We start from the raw sequence: 19,163 nt of genomic DNA on the forward strand, positions 1-19,163 counted from the left end.
GATGCCATCTCTAAACCTTGAATTTGATGATTGTGTTACAACCTCTGTGCTCTCTGTCATTTCTGTAGACTGGCTGTGTGTCATTGGGATATAGGACAATGAAGATCAAAACCTTATTTCTAATGTCAACTCTCTGTAAACCTGCTAAAAACACATTTTATGCACCAACTTTATGACACAAAAGTGACACTTGTTTCCACTTCAAAAGGCAAATACAACTATTTATGACCATTTTTACTTCTTTGTGAGATACATGGAAGGACTGGAGGTTAGACTAGATGACCTTTGTGGTTTCTTCTAACCCTATGATTCCATGACTGAAAGGGCTGTTTTGTTTGGTTAGCTTTTGTTTAAATGGGGAACGACTCAGCTTTTCTTTCACCTTAGAAATTCATGCACTGTTTTTCCTCCGAAGAAGTGAGCTGTAGCCCACGAAAGCTTATGCAGAAATAAATTTGTTAGTCTCTAAGGTGCCACAAGTACTCCTGTTTTTCCTCAAAGATTCTATGGACAACTAGAGAACTAGTAGAGGTAGAACATCACAAGTGAAAGGAGAGTGAAACTCAAACTATGTGAGGAGGCAAGGATTTTTAGTCAAATTGTTTCAAAAGTGTGAGTGTGTGTGTGTGTGTGTGTGTGTGTTGACCTCCAAGGAGTACTTCAGAAAAATGAAACAACTTTCCTGATATTTCTAATGTAAAAAACAAACACGGGAACAGAGTTTAAAAACAAAAACTCTCAGACCCCTTTCTACATTATAAAGTAGCACACAAAAAAGGCCATATTCTCAGCCCTGCTCAATCCTGGCCACACTATAGCAGATCTTAAGGTGGCCATCCTACAGCAAAAAAACTTTAGGACCAGACTTCAAAGAGAAACTGCTGAGCTCCAGTTCATCTGCAAATTTGACACCATCAGCTCAGGACTAAACAAAGACTGTGAATGGCTTGCCAATTACAGAACCAGTTTCTCCTCCCTTGGTTTTCACACTTCAACTGCTAGAACAGGGCCTCATCCTCCCTGATTGATCTGACCTCGTTATCTCTAGCTTGCTTCTTGCTTGCTTATATATACCTGCCCCAGGAAATTTCCACCACTTGCATCCGAAGAAGTGGGTATTCACCCACGAAAGCTCATGCTGCAAAACGTCTCTTAGTCTATAAGGTGCCACAGGATTCTTTGCTGCAATCCTATTTTTGCCAGTCTGGCAGCCCAGACTGGATGAATCACGGTTTAACTCACCAGTTTAGGATTTGGCTTGCATAGTGGATTCCCAAAGTGGTGTGAAGCTCATAGAGCTGGCTTTAAGTCAACTACTCTTGGCCCCATCCTGGCAAGTGGTGAGGTCTGTAGATAAGAGAGGGCATGGCCAGATTGCCCTGCTCTTTGGTCAGGGCCGGCTCCAGGCACCAGCTGAGCAAGCTGGTGCTTGGGGCAGCAGATTCTAGGGGGCAGCATTCCGCCCAATCCTAGGGCAGCACTGACGCTTTTTTTTTGTTTTGTTTGCTGCTATGGCCGCCCTGTAGGGCGCAGAGGAGGGGAGCGCCCTGCAGCAAACTCCGCAGGGCAGCCCGCGGAGCCCTCCCGGCAGACGGCACGGCGATCGGGGCCGCGGGGTGAACTCCCCGCTGAAGCCCTGGCCACCCCCCTTCTCTTTCTCCCCCCCCCCCGCTTCCTCTCCCTCCTCCCCACCACTAGACCAGGCGCGCACTCTGTAGCACAGGGAGTCCCCCTGCACCCTGGGTCCGGCTGCCCTGTAGGGTTTTTTGTTTTGTTTTTTCCCCTGCTTTGCCAGCTGCACCGTTGTCCCCCAGCCCGTCCCCCTCTTTGCCGCGCCAGCTGTGTTTTTTGTTTTGTTTTGTTTTTTCTCCACCCTGCTTTACCGTTCCGGCTGTGCTGCAGGGTTTTTTCCCCCCTGCTTTGCCGTTCCAGCTGCGCCGTTTTTTTGTTCCCCCCACCCTGCTTTGCCGCTCTGGCTGTGCTGGTTTTTTTGGTTTCCCTCCACCCCTGCTTTACCACTCCAGCTGTGCTGCAGGTTTGTTTGTTTTTTTCACCTGCTTTGCCACTCCAGCCGCACCGTTTTTTTTTTTTTGTCCCCCCCCCCCCCCCCGCTTTACCGCTCCGGCCGCACCGTGTTTTTTTTTGTTTTGTTTTTTCCCCACGCTTTGCCGTTTCAGCCGTGCCGTTCCCCCCCCCCCCAGCTGCGCTGTGTTTTTTTTCCCCTGCTTTGCCGCTCTGGCGCCCCCCCCCTTTTTTTTTTTGCTTGGGGCGGCAAAAAGCCAGAGCCGGCCCTGTCTTTGGTGTTCCTGGGCTGGCAGAATACCCTGGGAGGCTGCTACCAGTCACATAACAGAGCAACCCCGAGGCTGCTCTAAATTGCACTAGAGGGAAAACTGGCCTAAGTCTCTTCCAGGGCTAAGGGACAGAAAGGTGGCTTGATGCCATTTTTGTTCCAACTCCTTGGACCTGTGTTAAGTGTTGCTTTGCCAGATCAGAGGATCTGGGCCAGTGCCCCAGTAATTTTCCTGTGTAAATAATCTGTAAGAGACAAAACACTGTCACACCAGAATGTGTCAGGATGCTGAATCCAGAACACACAGAAATCCTCCCAATTTGAGAATGAGACTCCTATCTTGTAATGGAATATCCCACCTCCTGACTGCTTACGTGGACCTCCAGGTTGCCCTTATGAGATCTCAGTCCTCATGCATCTCACCAGGTGTTCTGGTGTCTTTGAACATGTGGCCATAAATAACTAGTTTCACCTGTCCTCTTCTCATTTAATCATAGTAATGATGTCCCATTCTCTAGTGCCTTCCACCTCTTGGACCCATAAAGTGAGTATCATTATCAGCTTTAGAGACAGCGAAACTGAGTAAAAGAGAGGGTAACTTGCCCAAGGTCACAGAACACAGATCTCCTGACAATGATGCTTTAGCCATAAACACATCCTTCCTCCCTGTTAATTTGCCTGATTAGGAGGAATGATGGAAAAGATCAAAAGAAATGGGACTCAATTACATCATTCAACAGGGCAACACAACAAGAAAAGCATAAAGTTTTGTTAGAAGAACAAAAAAGCTGCTGTAGAGCTGGGATACTGGTTTTGCTAGTCCACACAGCCCTGATTCCATGAGGACATGGGATCTATGCCCAGTCCCAACAAATGTCATCTCTGCTTACCCCTTTGGTACTTAATGAAGAAGCACTGTACGGCCCTGGGACCACAAGTCATTCAAATACAATGAAGGGGACACTGATAGTCATTTATACAAATCAGAAGCTAGGAATTGTAAAAAAATTGATAAGGGAAGCTAAAGGCCACAAGGCAAAAACTATGATTAGCAGAATTAAGAACAATAAGAAGGAGATTTTAAAGTATATTAAGAACAAAGGAATCCTAACAATGGTATTGGTCCATTACTAGATGGAAATAGTAGAACTGTTAATAATAAAGCTGAAAAGGCAGAAGTGTTCAATAAATATTTCTGTTCTGTATGTAGGGGAAATCAGATGATAAGTCATATCTTATCATGATGATGCTGATGATTGATGATGAAGATTAAATACTTTCCATTCTAACAATAACTAAGGAAGATGTTAAAGAACAGCTACTAAAGCTAGACATTTTTAAAATCAGTAGGTCTAGATAACTTGCATCCAAGAATTTTAAAATAGTTGGCCTAGGAGTTCTCTGGACCATTAATGTTGATTTTCAATAAGTCTTGAAACACCGGAGAAGTTCCAGAGGACAGGCAGAATGCTGATGTGCCAATATTTAAAAAGTGTAAACAGGACAACTTGGGTAATAATGGGCTTGTCAGCTTGACATCAATCCCAAGCAAAATAATGGAACAGTTGATACATGACTTAATTAATAAAGAATTAAAGGGGTTAATGTAATTAATACCAATCAACATGGGTTTATGGAAAATACACTTGTCAAACTAACTTGATATCTTTTTTGATAAGATTATGAGTTTGGTTGATAAAAATAATAATGATGATGTAATATACTTAGACTTCTGTAAGGAGTTTGATTTGGTACCGCACATTTTAATGAAGAAACTAGAATGATAAAAAAAATCAACATGGCATACACTGAATGGATTAAAAACTGTCTGACTGATAGGACTCAAAATGTAATTGTAAATGGGGAAATGTCATTGAGTGGGTGTATTTCTAATGGGGTCTGACAGAGATTAGTTCTTAGACTTACAGTATTTAACGTTTTAATCAATGATCGTGAAGAAAACAAAATTATCACTGATAAAGTTTGCAGATGAAACAAATATTAAAGGAGAAGTAAATAAGGAAGAGGGCAGGGCAATCTGGATTGCTTGGTAAACCAGGCACAAGCAAACAATATGCATGGTACTATGGCCAAATGCGAAGTTATACAACTAAGAACAAAGAACATAGTCAACGCTTACAGGGTGGGGACTCTATACTGGGAAGCAGTGACTCTGAAAAGGACTTATGGGTCATGGTGGATAATTACCTCAATGTGAGCTTCCAATGCAACATTGTCACAAAAAGGGCTAATATGATCCTTGGATATATTAACAGGGGACTATCAAGTAGGAGTATGGAGGTTACATTATCTCTGTATTTAGTATTGGTACAACTGCTACAGGAATACTGTGTCCAATTCTGGCGTTCACAATTCAAGAGGATGTTGATATTGGAGAAGGTTCAAAGAAGAGCCACCAGAATAATTAAATGATTAGAAAACATATTTTACAGTGATCGACTCCAGTAGCCCAATCTATTTAGCTTAACAAAGGCAAAGTTAAAGGGTGATTTGATCACAGTTTATTAGTACCTACAGGGGGAACAGACATTTGATAATAGAGGGCTCTTCAGTGTAGCAGACAAAAGTGTAACAAGATCCAATGGCTGGAAGTTGAAGCTAGACAAATTCAAATTAGAGGTGAGTTTCACATTTGAACACTACATGGTAATTAACCATTTATACAACATACCAAGGGCTGTGATAGATTCTCCATCATTGGCAATTTTAAAATCATGATTCGATGTTTTTCGAAAAGACATACTTTAGTTCAAACCCAAATTAACTCAAGTCAGTCCTCTGGCCTTAGTCTTGTGTGATGCAGGAGGTCAGACTAAATGATCACATTGGCCCTTTCTGGCCTAAAAATCTTGGCATTCTCCTGAAATAGCAGTGATGCCACAAACCAATGCACCTTTCCAGTTATGGAGATGACTTAAAGAACTGGGAGCATTTGCCAGAGAAAACCTTCTGCAGTCTCAACATGCCCAAGAGACCTCCTATAACTGCAGAGCTCGGTAGAGAGAGTTTAAAGCAGGTGATAGGGTACTTTTACTACTACCCAGCTCAGAGTCTGAACCGTTAGCCCCTTGACAAGGGCCCTTCAAGGTGATTAGAAAGGGGAGCCCCATCAATTATAAAATCTGACAACCAGAAAAAAAGAAAATACCCAAATTTATCATATCAACTTCTAAAGGCCTGGAAGGCTAGGGAGGGGCTTTTCATTGACTCCTGCCTCCTCCCCCCCCAACCCCCCACCAGAACTAGAACCCCATGTTCTGATGGAAATAATCTGCATGCCTGTAAAGATGGGGGAAGCCTTACACTGTGAACAGAGGACACAAGTCCAGCAACTAGTGGACTTGTTCCCCACCATCTTCTTGTCCACTCCAGGAAAGACTCAGTATAATCAGAAATCAAGTGGAACAGCACCATGACAAAAAGTGAGGGGAAACCCTCAGCCCCTCTCTGGGAAAATGAGGGACATAGGCCATCAGGAGCTTCAAGCAATGTTAGACCTCAGAGTGATGGAGATATACTATAGTGAGTGGAGGGAGCTCCATTGTCCTGATCCCTAATCTGGACAAGATGATACACTTCTGTATAGATTTCCGCACAGTCAACATATCTAAATTTGACGCCTATCCCATATGGAGGGTAGATGAGTTATTGGACCAGTTGGAACAGCTTAGCGTATGTCCACCACTGATCTTACCAAAGGGTACTGGCAGATCTACCTCACACCTGACTCCAAGGAAAAGACAGCTTTTCCCACGCCCTTCGGCTTGTACCTCTTCCATACCATACCATTCTGACTCCACAATGCAGCTGTGACCTTCCTGAGGTTGATGGATAAAAATATTACAATCCCATGGACTATATACTGCCACCTATTTGGATGACATTGTCATCTACAGCCAGAATTAGGGGGGCCATGACCACCTGAAACAAATAGCCGCGATACTTCATGCATGCCCCTCATGCATGTAAGGGTAACAGCCAATCCAGCAACATGCAAGATTGGTTATTGTGAGGCTATATACTTAAGGTACACATTATGAGGTGGCCTGTTGTGACCCATTTGTGCCTGCAAAATAACAGGTTCTGGTATGCCAGCCAGGAAGGATAAGCCATTAAGCAGTTGGTACACTACTCTCTGTCCCTTTCAGAATTAGAGAATCTGAGACTACATTGAAGAGACTAAGAAATGGGAGTTAGAAGCCCCCACTCCCTTCAGGCACAGTTCGACTATTTGACTCTATTTTGTACCACAGAGACCTTGTTCAGGCAGATGGATACACCTAAGGAATTTTCAGTGTCCAGACAGTAGAAGGTGCTTGTCAGTAGCCTTAGAACTGAGACACCTGGTCAGTAAGGAAAAGTTAGTATATAACTGTGATGGGTTTGATCTAACTTAATAGGGGACTGCGAGAAGAAGAAACTGGAAAGCAACAATGGGAGAAAGATGTTAATTACAAAGACCATGTCTCCAAAGAAAAGTCAAGCTTGTTTTGCCAGCTGGGAGCTTGGAGATCAAAAATACTGAATAGTTTTTAAAGTGTATTCTCCCTGAAGCATGGGGGGAGAAATGGTTTGTGTGTTATGGGAATAGACTATGACAGCCAGATGTTAGGAGTCTCATGGTGGGAGTCTGAAGGAAGCTCAGACATCCCAGGATTCCCATTGTGAAAGATGGTTAGGCACCTGGTAAGCTAGACATGTGTGTAGCCTGTTTTATTGTTTTCAGACCTGTTTTCTCTGACATGTTTTTTGTTCTAAACAACTACACTTTGCTTTATGGAGGCTGTCTGATTACTGTGTTAACCACTATCATTGCTCCTGGAGAAAACAAAACTGCAGGGTCTGTGCCTAAGTCAGACCTGCTGAATAATTATGGTTTGTGTCAGAGGACTGCAGCCTAGGGCCCAGTCTGAGAGAGAGAGAGAACCCTGTGTTTCTACCCGGAGCCAGATGACAGCTAGAGACCTGAAACTTGGCAGGAGCTGCACTCAACGAGACCAGGAAGGGTCAGATGCAGTTTTTTTCTCTTTTTCCTAACCTCTTTTTTCTGGATGCCATGTGTTGGGACAGACTGGTGGATGGGCATCTCCCCCATTCCTCCACATCTCCTCACATTATGCCCCAGCTTCTATTTTTTTCTGTCCATTTTCCCTTCTCCCTTGTTCTCTGCCCTTCTCATCCTGGTACATGTGTGCTTGCAGCTAAGCTGCACATTGTAAGAGCAAAGACAAGGGCTGAAGAGCTGGTTCTTGAGCCTGCTACTCTAACACATGAGCTGCTCCTAGAGCCAGCTTTATTATGGGGATCTGCAGGAAAAGAGAGAGAAGACTGTTTTCAAGGACCTGCTCACCAGCAGCACATTTGTAGTGCCATATCAGAATAGATCCACACAAATGCAGCTTTCCACTGCTCCATTTTACCCCATCCACCCCTCCACTAATCTGACATCATCCAGACTGAGATACACAGTGCTTGAGTGATTGGTCATTGAACGCTTGGTGACTGGGTCACCAAAACTCATTATTGCAGCACAGGTACATTGACTTCCAAGATGGGGCACGGCAGTCAATACTGAGTCAGAGAGGAGAGCGCCACCTATTGAGGTGCCCACAGCACATCCTGCAACACCGTCTCCTAGCACCATGCTTGGATATTGTTAGTGAGAAGAGCACCAGCAATTAAATCACCAGCATAAAAATACAAATGGTATCCGACTCCCAAACACTTGTTCAGTTTTTCTGGAGTGCTCCCTCTGCCTTTCCCCACTCTTTCAGATGAAAGCCTTGTCTGCACTCAGGAATAGCCCCCATTCAGCACTGGTAAACCTGAAGAAATGCTGACCACTAAGCATAGACTAAAGCAAACCAGGCTGTGCACAGACAGGGCTAATCTATGGCTCAATCTTGCATTTCCTTCTGTACTAATGTGGGTCAGCATCAGTGTAGCCACACCACTTTCTGAATGGGACTATTCTTGAATACAGACAATGCCAGCGAATTGCATGTTTTGGTGGTAGATGCCCTCTTTCAAAACAGAATCCCTTCCCCTGCATCTGAAATCTGTTTGATTCTGTCCCAACTCTGAACTGTGTCACATGGGCTCTGGATGCCTGGGGAAAGTAGCCTTCCCCCATTCTGGACACACACATACGCTCTACAGTCCTCAATGTAAAGAAGCTACATGAAGGGGAAAGAAGAGGGTGGAAAGTCTAAAGTGTTTCAGAGGGTTCAAGACCCAACCTGTATTCACTGAAACAAATAATAATTTTTACCCTAAAACCATGAAACTGCCACATAAGGAATAGAAAGTCCCACAGAGGCTTCCTCCCTGATAACTCAGTCTGCCCCTCACAAAGGCAAGCAGGCTGCTCAGGAAGGAGCTAGAATGGACACAGAAAGGCCTTTGGTAATCAGCAGTGAGAGAACCCAAGAAAGTATATGACACTTTAATGGGGTGTAGGGAAAACAGGGTATCTATAGTTTAGTTTTCTTTACGTCAGTTTGGGAGAAGGGGAGTTTGTTGTAAACTGAGCTATACACCCAAGAGGGCAATTTAGTATTGAGACTCCTTCAACGTGGGCAACTTTGCTAGTCTGAAATACTTACAGAATTTCTCCTGCCCAACCTGAACGGAGTAGCTCTGCTCCTGGGTTAATGAAAGCCCTAATCAGATGGCTTTTCATAACAGTCAAAAGAGCCTCTTTGCAATCAAGTGAAGATGCAAAGAGGGAGTGGGGGGGGGGGGTGGCAGAGAGAGAGAGAGAATATAATATGCCAGGCTTGGCAGGTAGCCGATACTGAATTCATTACAAGGCAGGCACTATTAAGTAGGAAACATAGCCTTGAGTGCTGGCTGCCCCTAGGCATGCCCTCCTCCTCCCACCGGGGTAATGCACAATTGCTGTTGGCCTGCCAGTCACTAGATGTCCCCAGTGTCACACAAACAGCAGCTAAAGTGAATTTCTCTACTCCTCACAGAAATCACTTTTAAAGATGGCAGTTTAAGTGTAACTGTTTTTTGGGCCATAGTTTGTTCACTTGCCACATCTCCTATATCAGGGCTTATCTATGTGACAACTTTTGTGTGCAGCAGGCCAGGGCATGAGTCTAGAGCACACGAGCCTGATGCACACTCAGTCACCGTGTGGACCCTGCTACTGCGCACTAAAAGTTCTATAGCACACTTTGACATACTCCTGTTTCCAACAGCAGTAGCAGGGTCACAGGGTGACTTAATGTGTGGCAAGCTAGTGCGCTTGTGAGCCAGCAAAGGGAGAGAGAGAGAGCAAACAAGGGAGCAGCCTGCAGGAGACCTGAAGCCTGGGGCCAGCTTGCTAAATGAGCTGACCAGAGATACCTGGTGCAGAGACAGAACCGCAAGCACCTGGTTCCTTATAAGAGAGTTGAAGCAGTTGTTTGAGGAAACTGACTCTGGGAAGTTTACAGGGGACTCAGCGCTGAGCAGTACACCTGCAAGCTGAACCCTAGGCAGATCGCCTGCAAAGAACTCATAAAAAAGGAAAGGACAAGATGAAGGAATCCTCTCACTCACCCAGGCTCTGAGATAAGAGCTATGCATTCGGATAGATTTTTGGGACTCTGAGTTTTACTTGAAGCAGCAAAGAATCTGAACAAGAGTTTTACTTGTCTGAATAAACCCCAACCCCTATAAGGATGGCTACTGGACAAATAAGCGTGTGGAGTATCTGTAAAAGGGCCTGGAAGAGGGGGAATAAAGGGCAGAGAGGAGGCACCCTAACCACAAGAGGGCACATGGGGCAGCCCAATCTTCCACATTGCTACAGAGTCACACTCTGCCTTTCCACACACTGCGTCACAAGCCCTTAGGCAGGAGACATTCCTTGTTTCTCATTCCTTGTGCCTCTCATTCTCCTGCATGTCCCATTTTGCAGAATACCTGGTTATAAAGATATAAATACTGAAATCTTTTCAAGCATAAGAACACCTTAAAGTTTTAAGAACCATACATGTATTTAACCACCCTGAGGGGGGCACATAGTCATAGAGACTGCATGTCCCAATTCCCATGGTATCTGTGAGCAGGCAGCCATGGTTCATTATAATGCCAAAGAGCTTTGGCTCCCTTTAATGATGTAAGATAAATTTAACACCACTGATAAAGAATTAAAACTGATGTAATGACAGTCTAATAGGATTTGAGCTGTGTTAACTGAATTTGATGCGACTCTGAACTACTTTTAACAAAAACAAAGAGTATAAACTTGTCCTGAAAAAAAAATGCTCCTACATTAAAACAAGGCCATTTGTATCTATTGCACAAAAAACTAAGTCTTCCTAAAAGACCGCTATCTGTTCTGAATAATGTAATGTTTTGTGGGAAAGTGCAAAAGAGAAATGAGCCAGTTCTGAGAGGACAAAATCAGAAGACTTCTGGAAAGAGAGAGAAACTCCTTGAAATAGGAGATAAAGAGAAACAGAAGGGAAATTGGATGAGAATGACAGTAGACGGTTAAAAGTATAAGTCCAGGAACTGGACCAGTCACACTGCAGCTACAAATGATTATCCAGGGGAAGCAGCTACAAATGATTATCCAGGGGAAGCATATTCTAGAAGTTAAAGCTTCCTCTTACACTTTATTCAGCAGACACTGAGGACTGACAATTCAGTACTTCAATGAAAGGCAAAATCACCCCTTAAGTCACAGAAAGGCATCTCTGTACCTCAAGAGAATTATTTAGGACATCTGAGCACATTCCTGAAGATTCTAGGACAAACCCAAAAGGAAAAGGTTGTGTACCTACTATCTGAGACCAGCCCTTGAGGAACACAGGATCTCATCCTACATCTCCAGCCATCTGCCTCACCTAGTACATTGGATCTACACCAGAACACATGCCATGCTCCTCAAATATTAAGTGCCTCACTGGAGTAACTTATAAGACTTTTCACCATAATATCCAGCTAAGCTTCATCTAAGAAAGACAAATCAGAAAATTGTACTCAAAGCCCCTGCAGCCTTCAGGAGAAAAAAAAATAGCTTAAAAGTAACTTTTAAGTGTTAACGTCTGACTTGAGTAATACAATAACAAACCGTTGCTTATGTTGAGCTTGTTATTTTTGTACCTGACAACGAATGCTGTTAACTGTATGAAATGTTCCAATATCTACATTTTGGTTGGTTTTACACTGCAATGTCTGAACTACAGAAATGCATTCTGTTTTTTGGTTTCTTGCTTTTAGTGCACAGTAATAAGGTAGAATTTAGTTTACTACATGCGTGGAGTCCTGAGTCCTCTGTTTTGGGCTATACTGAATGTTAATTAAAGTGGAATATTTCTATAGGAAAAATCAGCCTTCTGATAAAATTGTCAACAGTTTAAGACTGTTTAATTTGGTTTCTGAGTGACTAATAGACCCTACAATGGCACTTTGATACTGAGGTGAAGGGCACATTAGAAAAGATATAGATTCAATTAGATAGATACACCCATGATCATATTGCACAGAGTGGGAAGAATCTCCCTAGTTTAATATTGGAGAAGCCAGGGCAAGGGCAGGGTGTTCCATTTTTTTAAAGTTAATTTAGTGCTGCTGAAAGTTGCTAGTTTAGCCCCAGTGACCAAAGTCCTCTGTTCATCTACAGAAAAGTTACAGCACAGGCAGCACTAATGTTAGACTTCACAGAGATCCTGCCCCCTGCCTGCATGCCTCATCCTTGACGTGAATGGACTAACTCTAAGGGATGTCAGCCTCTGCGGCCTTTGACTCACACCAGATAGTCGAAGGAGTGAATGGGCCATGGACACTGTAGCCCTAGCTAAGACAGGGAAAAAGCAGTTTAGAAAAAAAAATAGTCTCATGAAAAGACAAGGAAAGATTTATCTGAAAGCAGTGACGTGAAAAACAAACACAGAGCAATTGAGAAACAAAGGGCAACGCTAACAGAAAAATTCCTAAGACAAAATAATGCAGAATAATCAGGGAGGCAAGGAGGGAGAGTGTGCATGCACACGCATATGCATGTGCATGCACCATTGCCCTCTTCAGTGGATGGAGTCAGAACTACATAACTGCGTGTCATAGACCATCTATTGCTAATAGCTAAGCAAAATTATCCTGTGGCTCAAGTACTAGGTGTGTGTGCTTTTGGAGCAGCAGGATTGGAGCTCTATCCTTGTTGTCACCATGACATTGAGCGGCCACAGTGTATACTACAGTGACAAATGCGAAGACCTAAGTAGCTATCAGTTTGTTAGAGCACTTTATTACAGGTGGCACAGTCAGTGACACCTCTTCTTAAGAAGATTGTCTAACATTTCCCATTACAAGACCTTGTTATCAGTTGTATATAACTTTGCCAAGCCTAAAGTGCTGAGCTGATATGTTCTAGGCTGGGACAGCACCCATGCTGATATTTTTTGTTTACGTTTCAGAACTAATGTTTCAGCTGTTTCTCAGAAAGAGCTTAAGACAAAATACATTGCTTGACCTATGTTAAAAAAATCTACAGCTCTTTCATAGAGAAGTGCTAGTGCCTCCCTGCTTTGGAGCAGGGATTTGACATTTGGCAAAGGAGTTGCGTGGTGTCAGAGATGTGCCTTTTGCTTTCCTAGTGGAAAACACACCCAGATGTATCCAAGTTATAAGCCTTTGACAAACCTCAGTTTGCATCTGCTCAGTAGCTACTTGGTTTAGTTTGGCAGCTAAATTCTCTAAGGGTTCTGTATCTACTGAAGATCTCATAGCTCTGACATGTCAACAGGACTGTGCATGCACCATCACCACAGCGCAACTGAGCATGCACCATCTCAGATCTTCAGGGGCTGAGCAAGGCTGTCCCTGTAATTGCTCCTCTCAGCTGCCAGGGGCCACTGTGGCAGGAGACACCAAAACTGAGAATTCAGATTCTCTCTCCTGTGTTTTCAGTGCTCTCCCTGCTGACACCCAGCATGGAGGGAAGGTGAAGGATACCTCCTGACATGAGTGCAAAGGAGAATGGGGCGGGGGGGAAGGGGGGGAATGCAGGATGAAGGGGCACAAGAGAGCAGAAGATGGTAAGTGAGAATAGAAGAGAGAGTCAAGAGCAGAGGGAAGGAAGAAGGAGATAAGCTGGGGACAGGAGCAGAGTGAAGGGCACAGAGCAAGGAGGGAAGGACACAGGAGGATGCGAGCACAGGAAGACATGGATGGGGCAGAAGAAGTGAGGATAGGGGAACTGGGGCAAAATCCAGGGAACGGGAAAGAGGAGCAGAAAGGGAGAGGGACATGGATATGGGCGGAAGGGTCTGTAGCCAGTAGAACATGCTTCCCTACAAAACCTGAAATTGAACCCAAGATGCCTTAATCTCAGCATTCCTTTGCTGTCTAGAAAACTGCTGTGAAACCTACTGGCAAAGTGTTTCACCTCCCCTCCTAGTGGCAGACTCTAACAGAAGATAACAGCCTTCTACTGATACCAGTTACTGTTAGCTCAAGTAGCAGAATACTGTGCTGTGGATCTAACAGCCCAACTCTGATGATGATCAATGTGATAAAATGATTCCGTAAAATAGAATTTTTTTTCAATTTTCACATTTTTATAAAACTTAGGAAATTACATTAAAACATTACAATTGCAGAGTCAAGCCCTCAAAAGTTAGGAAATGCCAAAACTGAAATTGCCTGTGCCACCTTAATTTGCTTCCCTAGTGTGCATTATGATACAGTCTTTAATTACATGGTTACATAGTATTTTCCACAGGACCCCTGTGTCATTCAATGCACAGGATGGACTATGATCTGGGAACAAATCCGGGCTGTTCAGTGAAGGAGACTGTTTTCTGTAGAATCTCTGTCTCATTTGTTGCTGAAGTCTGAAGATGTGGGCAAATGACGCCAGAGATTGCAGGAAGAGAAAGGATGGCCTTGTGGTTAAAGCAGTTGAATGTCATTCCACCTCTGCCACATAAATTCCTATGTAATGCTAGGCAAGTCACCTAAACCAAAATTTTCACAGGTGGCCACAATATATGTGTTCCTTGTTTTCTGGGTACCCAACCTGAGACACCTGGGATGTGATTTGTAGAAGTGCTGAGCACTCACAGCTACAACTGAGGTCAACAGTATTCTGTTCTGAACATATAAAGAGCCAAAATAATAAGTACTCTGAAGAATCATAGAAGATTAGAGTTGGAAGAGACCTCAAGAAGTCATTTAGTCCAACCCCCTGCTCAAAGTTGGACCAACCCCAACTAAATCATCCCAGACAGGGCTTTGCCAAACTGGGCCTTAAAAACCTCTAAGGATGGAGATTTCACCACCTCCCTTGGTAACCCATTCCAGTGCTTCATCCCACTCCTAGTGAAATAGTTTTTCGTAATATACAACCTATACCTCCCACCCTGAAACTTGAGACCATTACTCCTTGTTCTTTCATCTGCCACCTCTGAGAACAGACTAGCTCCATCCTCTTTGAACCCCCTCTCCCCCTTCAGGTAGTTGAAGGTTGCGATCAAATCCCCCCTCACTCTTCTCTTCTGCAGACTAAAAAAACCCAGTTCCCTCAGCCTCTCCTCATAAATTATGTGCTCCAGCCCCCTAATCATTTTTGTTGCCCTCTGATGGACTTTCTCCAATTTGTCCACATCCTTTCTGTAGTGGGGGACCCAAAACTGGACGCAATACTCCAGATGTGTTGAATAGAACGAAATAATCACTTCCTTTGATCTTCTGGCAATGCTCCTAATGCAGCCCAATATGCCATTAGCCTTTTTGGCAACAAAGGCACACTGCTGACTCATATCCAGCTTCTCATTTACTATAATCTCCAGGTCCTTTTCTGTAGTCAGTCCTGTAGCATCTTAGATACAGATCAAATCAGATCTCAGCTGCTCACACTGGGGGCACCAAAGATTAGTTAATACTTTACAATTTTGGTCTTTATCTCTGTGTAAAGTGGGGATAATACCAACTCACCTCATAATGAGGTTTCCTAACTTGGGAGTGCTTGACTTTGCAACATTAACATTGTGTTAATTTAGGATTTTGGAAGCAATACTATATACAGTTCACCATTACAAAAGCACATTTACAGCAGTGTGGTATTGGAGTTTTAATTATATTAAGCTGTATATTCAGCTCACAGATAGGCTCAACAGTTGAGGGGTGCCTCTCTAATTCCAAATTCATGTTGAAAACCTACACTCGACAAGCTAACCTGAGCTAAATTTGTCTAGCTTGGTGCAATGATGACGACATGGGGAAATTATAACAATGTCAACTCCAAGGGAGAGAGGAGATATTTAGGATGGCCCAACAAGTTATTTGGGGTGTGAATCCCATTGCTTAGGACACTGAAAACAAGGCTAGACAATGGATTGGCAAATAAATATCTTACTTGATGACTATATAGTGTTTCACATCTACATAATGTTGTGCAGATAACAACTGGCATAGGGAATAGGCCTTTCTTCTTAGTGGCGCTGGGAACTGAATTTTCTGTCAAATTTCCAAAAAATTGAAATCCCTGCCCTCCCCCGACCCCCACTGATTTTCCATCAAAATTAAATGAAAAAAAATTTTTTTTCAGGTTGGTTCACCCCAAATCAGAATATTTAGCCCTGTTGCACGGACTTGAAATTTTTTGTTTTATGTGAGTTCAGCAAAACATTGACCTGCATTTCCCTCTCAATGCATTGCCCTATGGGAGTTGTAGTTCAAGCTTCCATTCTATCCCATGGGTTGGGATCTCCAGATGACTACATCTCTCATACTGCATTATGGATTTCCATCTGACCAAGCTGCGTGGTATATCATAGGAGTCACATGACTCATTGGAGCTGTATTCTGGCCAGGGAGCCTAGCCCATGGGAGAGAAGGGGGGCATCAGGCTCCAGACTCACAGCTCCCATGAGATAATGTACCACTATGCGGAAAATACAATTTAATGTTGAATGGACTCAAAATGAAGCATTTTGGGTCAGTTCAATAAACCAAAACACAACATTTTGGTCTCCGGAACATCAAAATGTTTCATTTAAATTTGATTCTGAACTGAATTTTTTTGGAATTTCCATTCTTCCAAAAAAAAATAATCAAAATTTCATCCTATTTTGGGGTGAAATCAAAATGTTGAAATGTCAGGACTTCCCCTGAGATGGAAATTCCCATGAGAACTGGATTGAGAACACCAAACTAATTTCACAATGGGGTGGGGAGATGTGGTTTAAAAAAAATGGGCATGGCTGAACATTTTTTGCACTGGTTAGGGCAATGGACAAGGTGACCTAACAGGCCTTTTTTGTCTAGACTGATGTGAAGGGCTATTCTGTTTGCTGTTGATGCAGATGGGAACAGTACAAATAAGTCCCTCCCCCGCCTCCCACCCCCGGGCATAAACCAGCCAATGCTTGTGTCTCCCCAGGACCTCAATACAGCACCCACCTATGTTTAAATACCAGGGCACAGTTCCCCAGAACAGTGAAAAGCTGAAGTTTCTCGCCTGGCTGCTGTGGTCTCCCGAGGTCATTAATTAAGCAAGTGTCAACACTAGGGGGAAGAATTAGCAGCTTTATTGAATGTGCTTAGCAGTGGGCGATGAACTCTCAGCTCAGCATCTCTTTCATTGGATTTCACTTAACTGAGGCAAAAGCTGAGGGTCCAGGCTAATCCAACAAATGATGTGTTATTTTAACACCCACAAGTCTTAACCAGGCCGCACAAACTACCTCAGAAATGTGCCTCAGTCCTCGCTCTCCTGCTAACCCAAGCATCAACCTCAGCCACACTTTCCTTGTTTTCATTGCAGTGCAGGAGAGTGGTTTAAACAAACTTCCTGCTTATGCATGACCACTGAGACCCCATCTACACCACTACTGTAATCAGGTACGGGAATGTGGCTACATCACAGCCAAAAATTGTAGTGTAGACAAGGTCTAACTGATGACCCCCCCCCCAACTATGTTATATCCCTGAATGGTTCAGGTTCCCAAAATGTCCATCCCAGCAGGCCTTGGCTGTGTGAAAACTTAAAGATGGAAGACTCATTAACTCCCTGCATCCAAACTCCACTGACTGCAAGGGAGCATTAGAGCAGGAGACAGTTATGCTGCCCCCATTCTGTTCCAACCTAGCCACTACATGAGTCCCCTAAGGGACCGTATGCTAGTGGAGGAGAGGTGTAGCAGAGCTCCCCCAACAACTGCATCATGCCCCCCAGCTCATACACTATACTGGGGTGGGGGAGCAGAATGAGGGCAGTGTAACCAGATCCCAGACATTCCCCCTACAGCGAGTGGACAGTAGTAGCACTGGGATGGGAAACTACACCCTCAATTGCCCACTTTTGATGCTTCGAGGAGTGCAGCAACACTTCTAGAGCCTGCCCTCTTGTACACTGGGGCACTGGAACAACTGGGTGCTGAGAGCCATTGAACCGAACTGTAACCCTGTATATGACAGAAAACACTTTAAGCCAGGGGTTGTGGCAGCACCCCTAGTTTCAGTACCTATGCTCGTATGTGTAGTTACCAACATCTGATCCAGACAATCAGAGGGTCTGCTCAATCTGGCCAATAGATTCCACCTCTGTGGATGATCTTCAGTCCTCACCTGCAGCCCCTCATACAGATATTCTCCTCCTATTTAGCCTATACCCATCCTTAATTGTTTCTGCTATAATAGCTCTTAATCTGTGAATTCTGTTTGTTTAATATTCAGCTACCAAGATAGAGTAGTGCATTACCCAGGGATCCCTCCCCCAGCACTTTACTGCTGAGTTTGCACTGGGTACCACCCCCCAGCGCTGCTGCAGGACTTCAACCCACAAGGTGCTTCTAGTATTGGGTTCCAGTGCTGGCAAATGCAGGAGGCAGAGCCCACTTTCAAGTCTGTTCCTTACTTCAGCACAGCTTCAGGAATCTAATCACATTCACCATGGCCCCAAATCCCACAGCTCATCCGCTTGTCAGCGAGCCACCAAAATGTGTCAGCCAAAGTGCCAATCTGTAACAGAAGGACTAGGAGTCACATTCCAACACAGCTAAAGATTGGTGAAGGGAGGCTGGGAATATGGTGGCTCCCTCCCCCCGCCCCCGATCCGCTGACCGGGTGCTGCCTGGCCTGCACAGCAACCCCTAATAACAAACTGTTTTCCTGGTCCTGCTTTACAGGCCTCTCGGGGCATAATACCTAATCAGTGCGAATGAAGAGCCCAGTGGCCCTGCCAGAGCATATCTGGGCTGTCGGTGACACATCCCATTAATCACTCGGTTCGCTCTGGAATCTGTATGCATGAAGTGTGAGCCCAGCTTCCTCCTGGGGAATAATACAGCTGGGGGAGTGAGGGGGAAGGATTCGGCCAAAATGCTGCCACCTGAATGCGAGATGCATTAAGGAAAACAAACATCTCAAGGATCCAGACAATAAAAGCAAAGGGTGATATTTTCAGGGACGCTCAGACACAAACTGCAGAGATTGAGGCCTAAGCACCTACTGAGTACTGGACTATGGTCCCCTCTCAGAAGCACATGGGGAGCTGCAATCAGAAGCAGACAGGGCGGTTTGGTTATGAGAGAGGTCACGGCTCAGAGCCAGCACTTGGAGCCAAACAAGGCTGCTGATTAGCTGGATCCTGCGAAGTCCTGAGAGCCCTCAGCTCCTTTGATAGGAATTGGAGGTGCTATCAATTTGCAGGACTTGGCCCACTGTGTGTTAATTTTCATAGAAATTAGTTGGAAAAAGTCCATCTAGACTATCACTCTGTGGGCCACTGCAGGATACCTCCCCCTATTTGGCATTAGATACTTCCTTGGGGATTTCAAAACACTTTATAAACTGTAATTTCTAAACATTAATTAACCATCACCTCACAACTGCCCTGAGATATAGG

At 44.2% G+C, this 19,163-nt stretch overlaps 1 protein-coding gene across 11 annotated transcripts in view; it reads right to left on the reverse strand.

Moving 5' to 3' along the window:
- Positions 1–19,163, reverse strand: part of NRXN3 (neurexin 3) — a 1,505,977-nt gene that overhangs the window by 965,141 nt on the left and 521,673 nt on the right. Inside the window, exon 1 of one of the 11 annotated variants that reach the window (XM_039537771.1) lies at positions 6,085–6,196. The exons of 9 other annotated variants lie outside the window; for them this stretch is intronic. In XM_039537771.1, the coding sequence (XP_039393705.1) occupies positions 6,085–6,093 (9 nt within the window). In that variant the 5' untranslated portion in view covers positions 6,094–6,196. Of the gene's footprint in view, positions 1–6,008; positions 6,029–6,084; positions 6,197–19,163 lie in introns of those variants that run through there. One more of the 11 variants, XM_039537772.1, reaches the window with a different exon arrangement.

This window comes from Mauremys reevesii, linkage group 4, assembly GCF_016161935.1.
Source record: "Mauremys reevesii isolate NIE-2019 linkage group 4, ASM1616193v1, whole genome shotgun sequence".
Lineage (NCBI taxonomy): Eukaryota > Metazoa > Chordata > Testudines > Geoemydidae > Mauremys > Mauremys reevesii.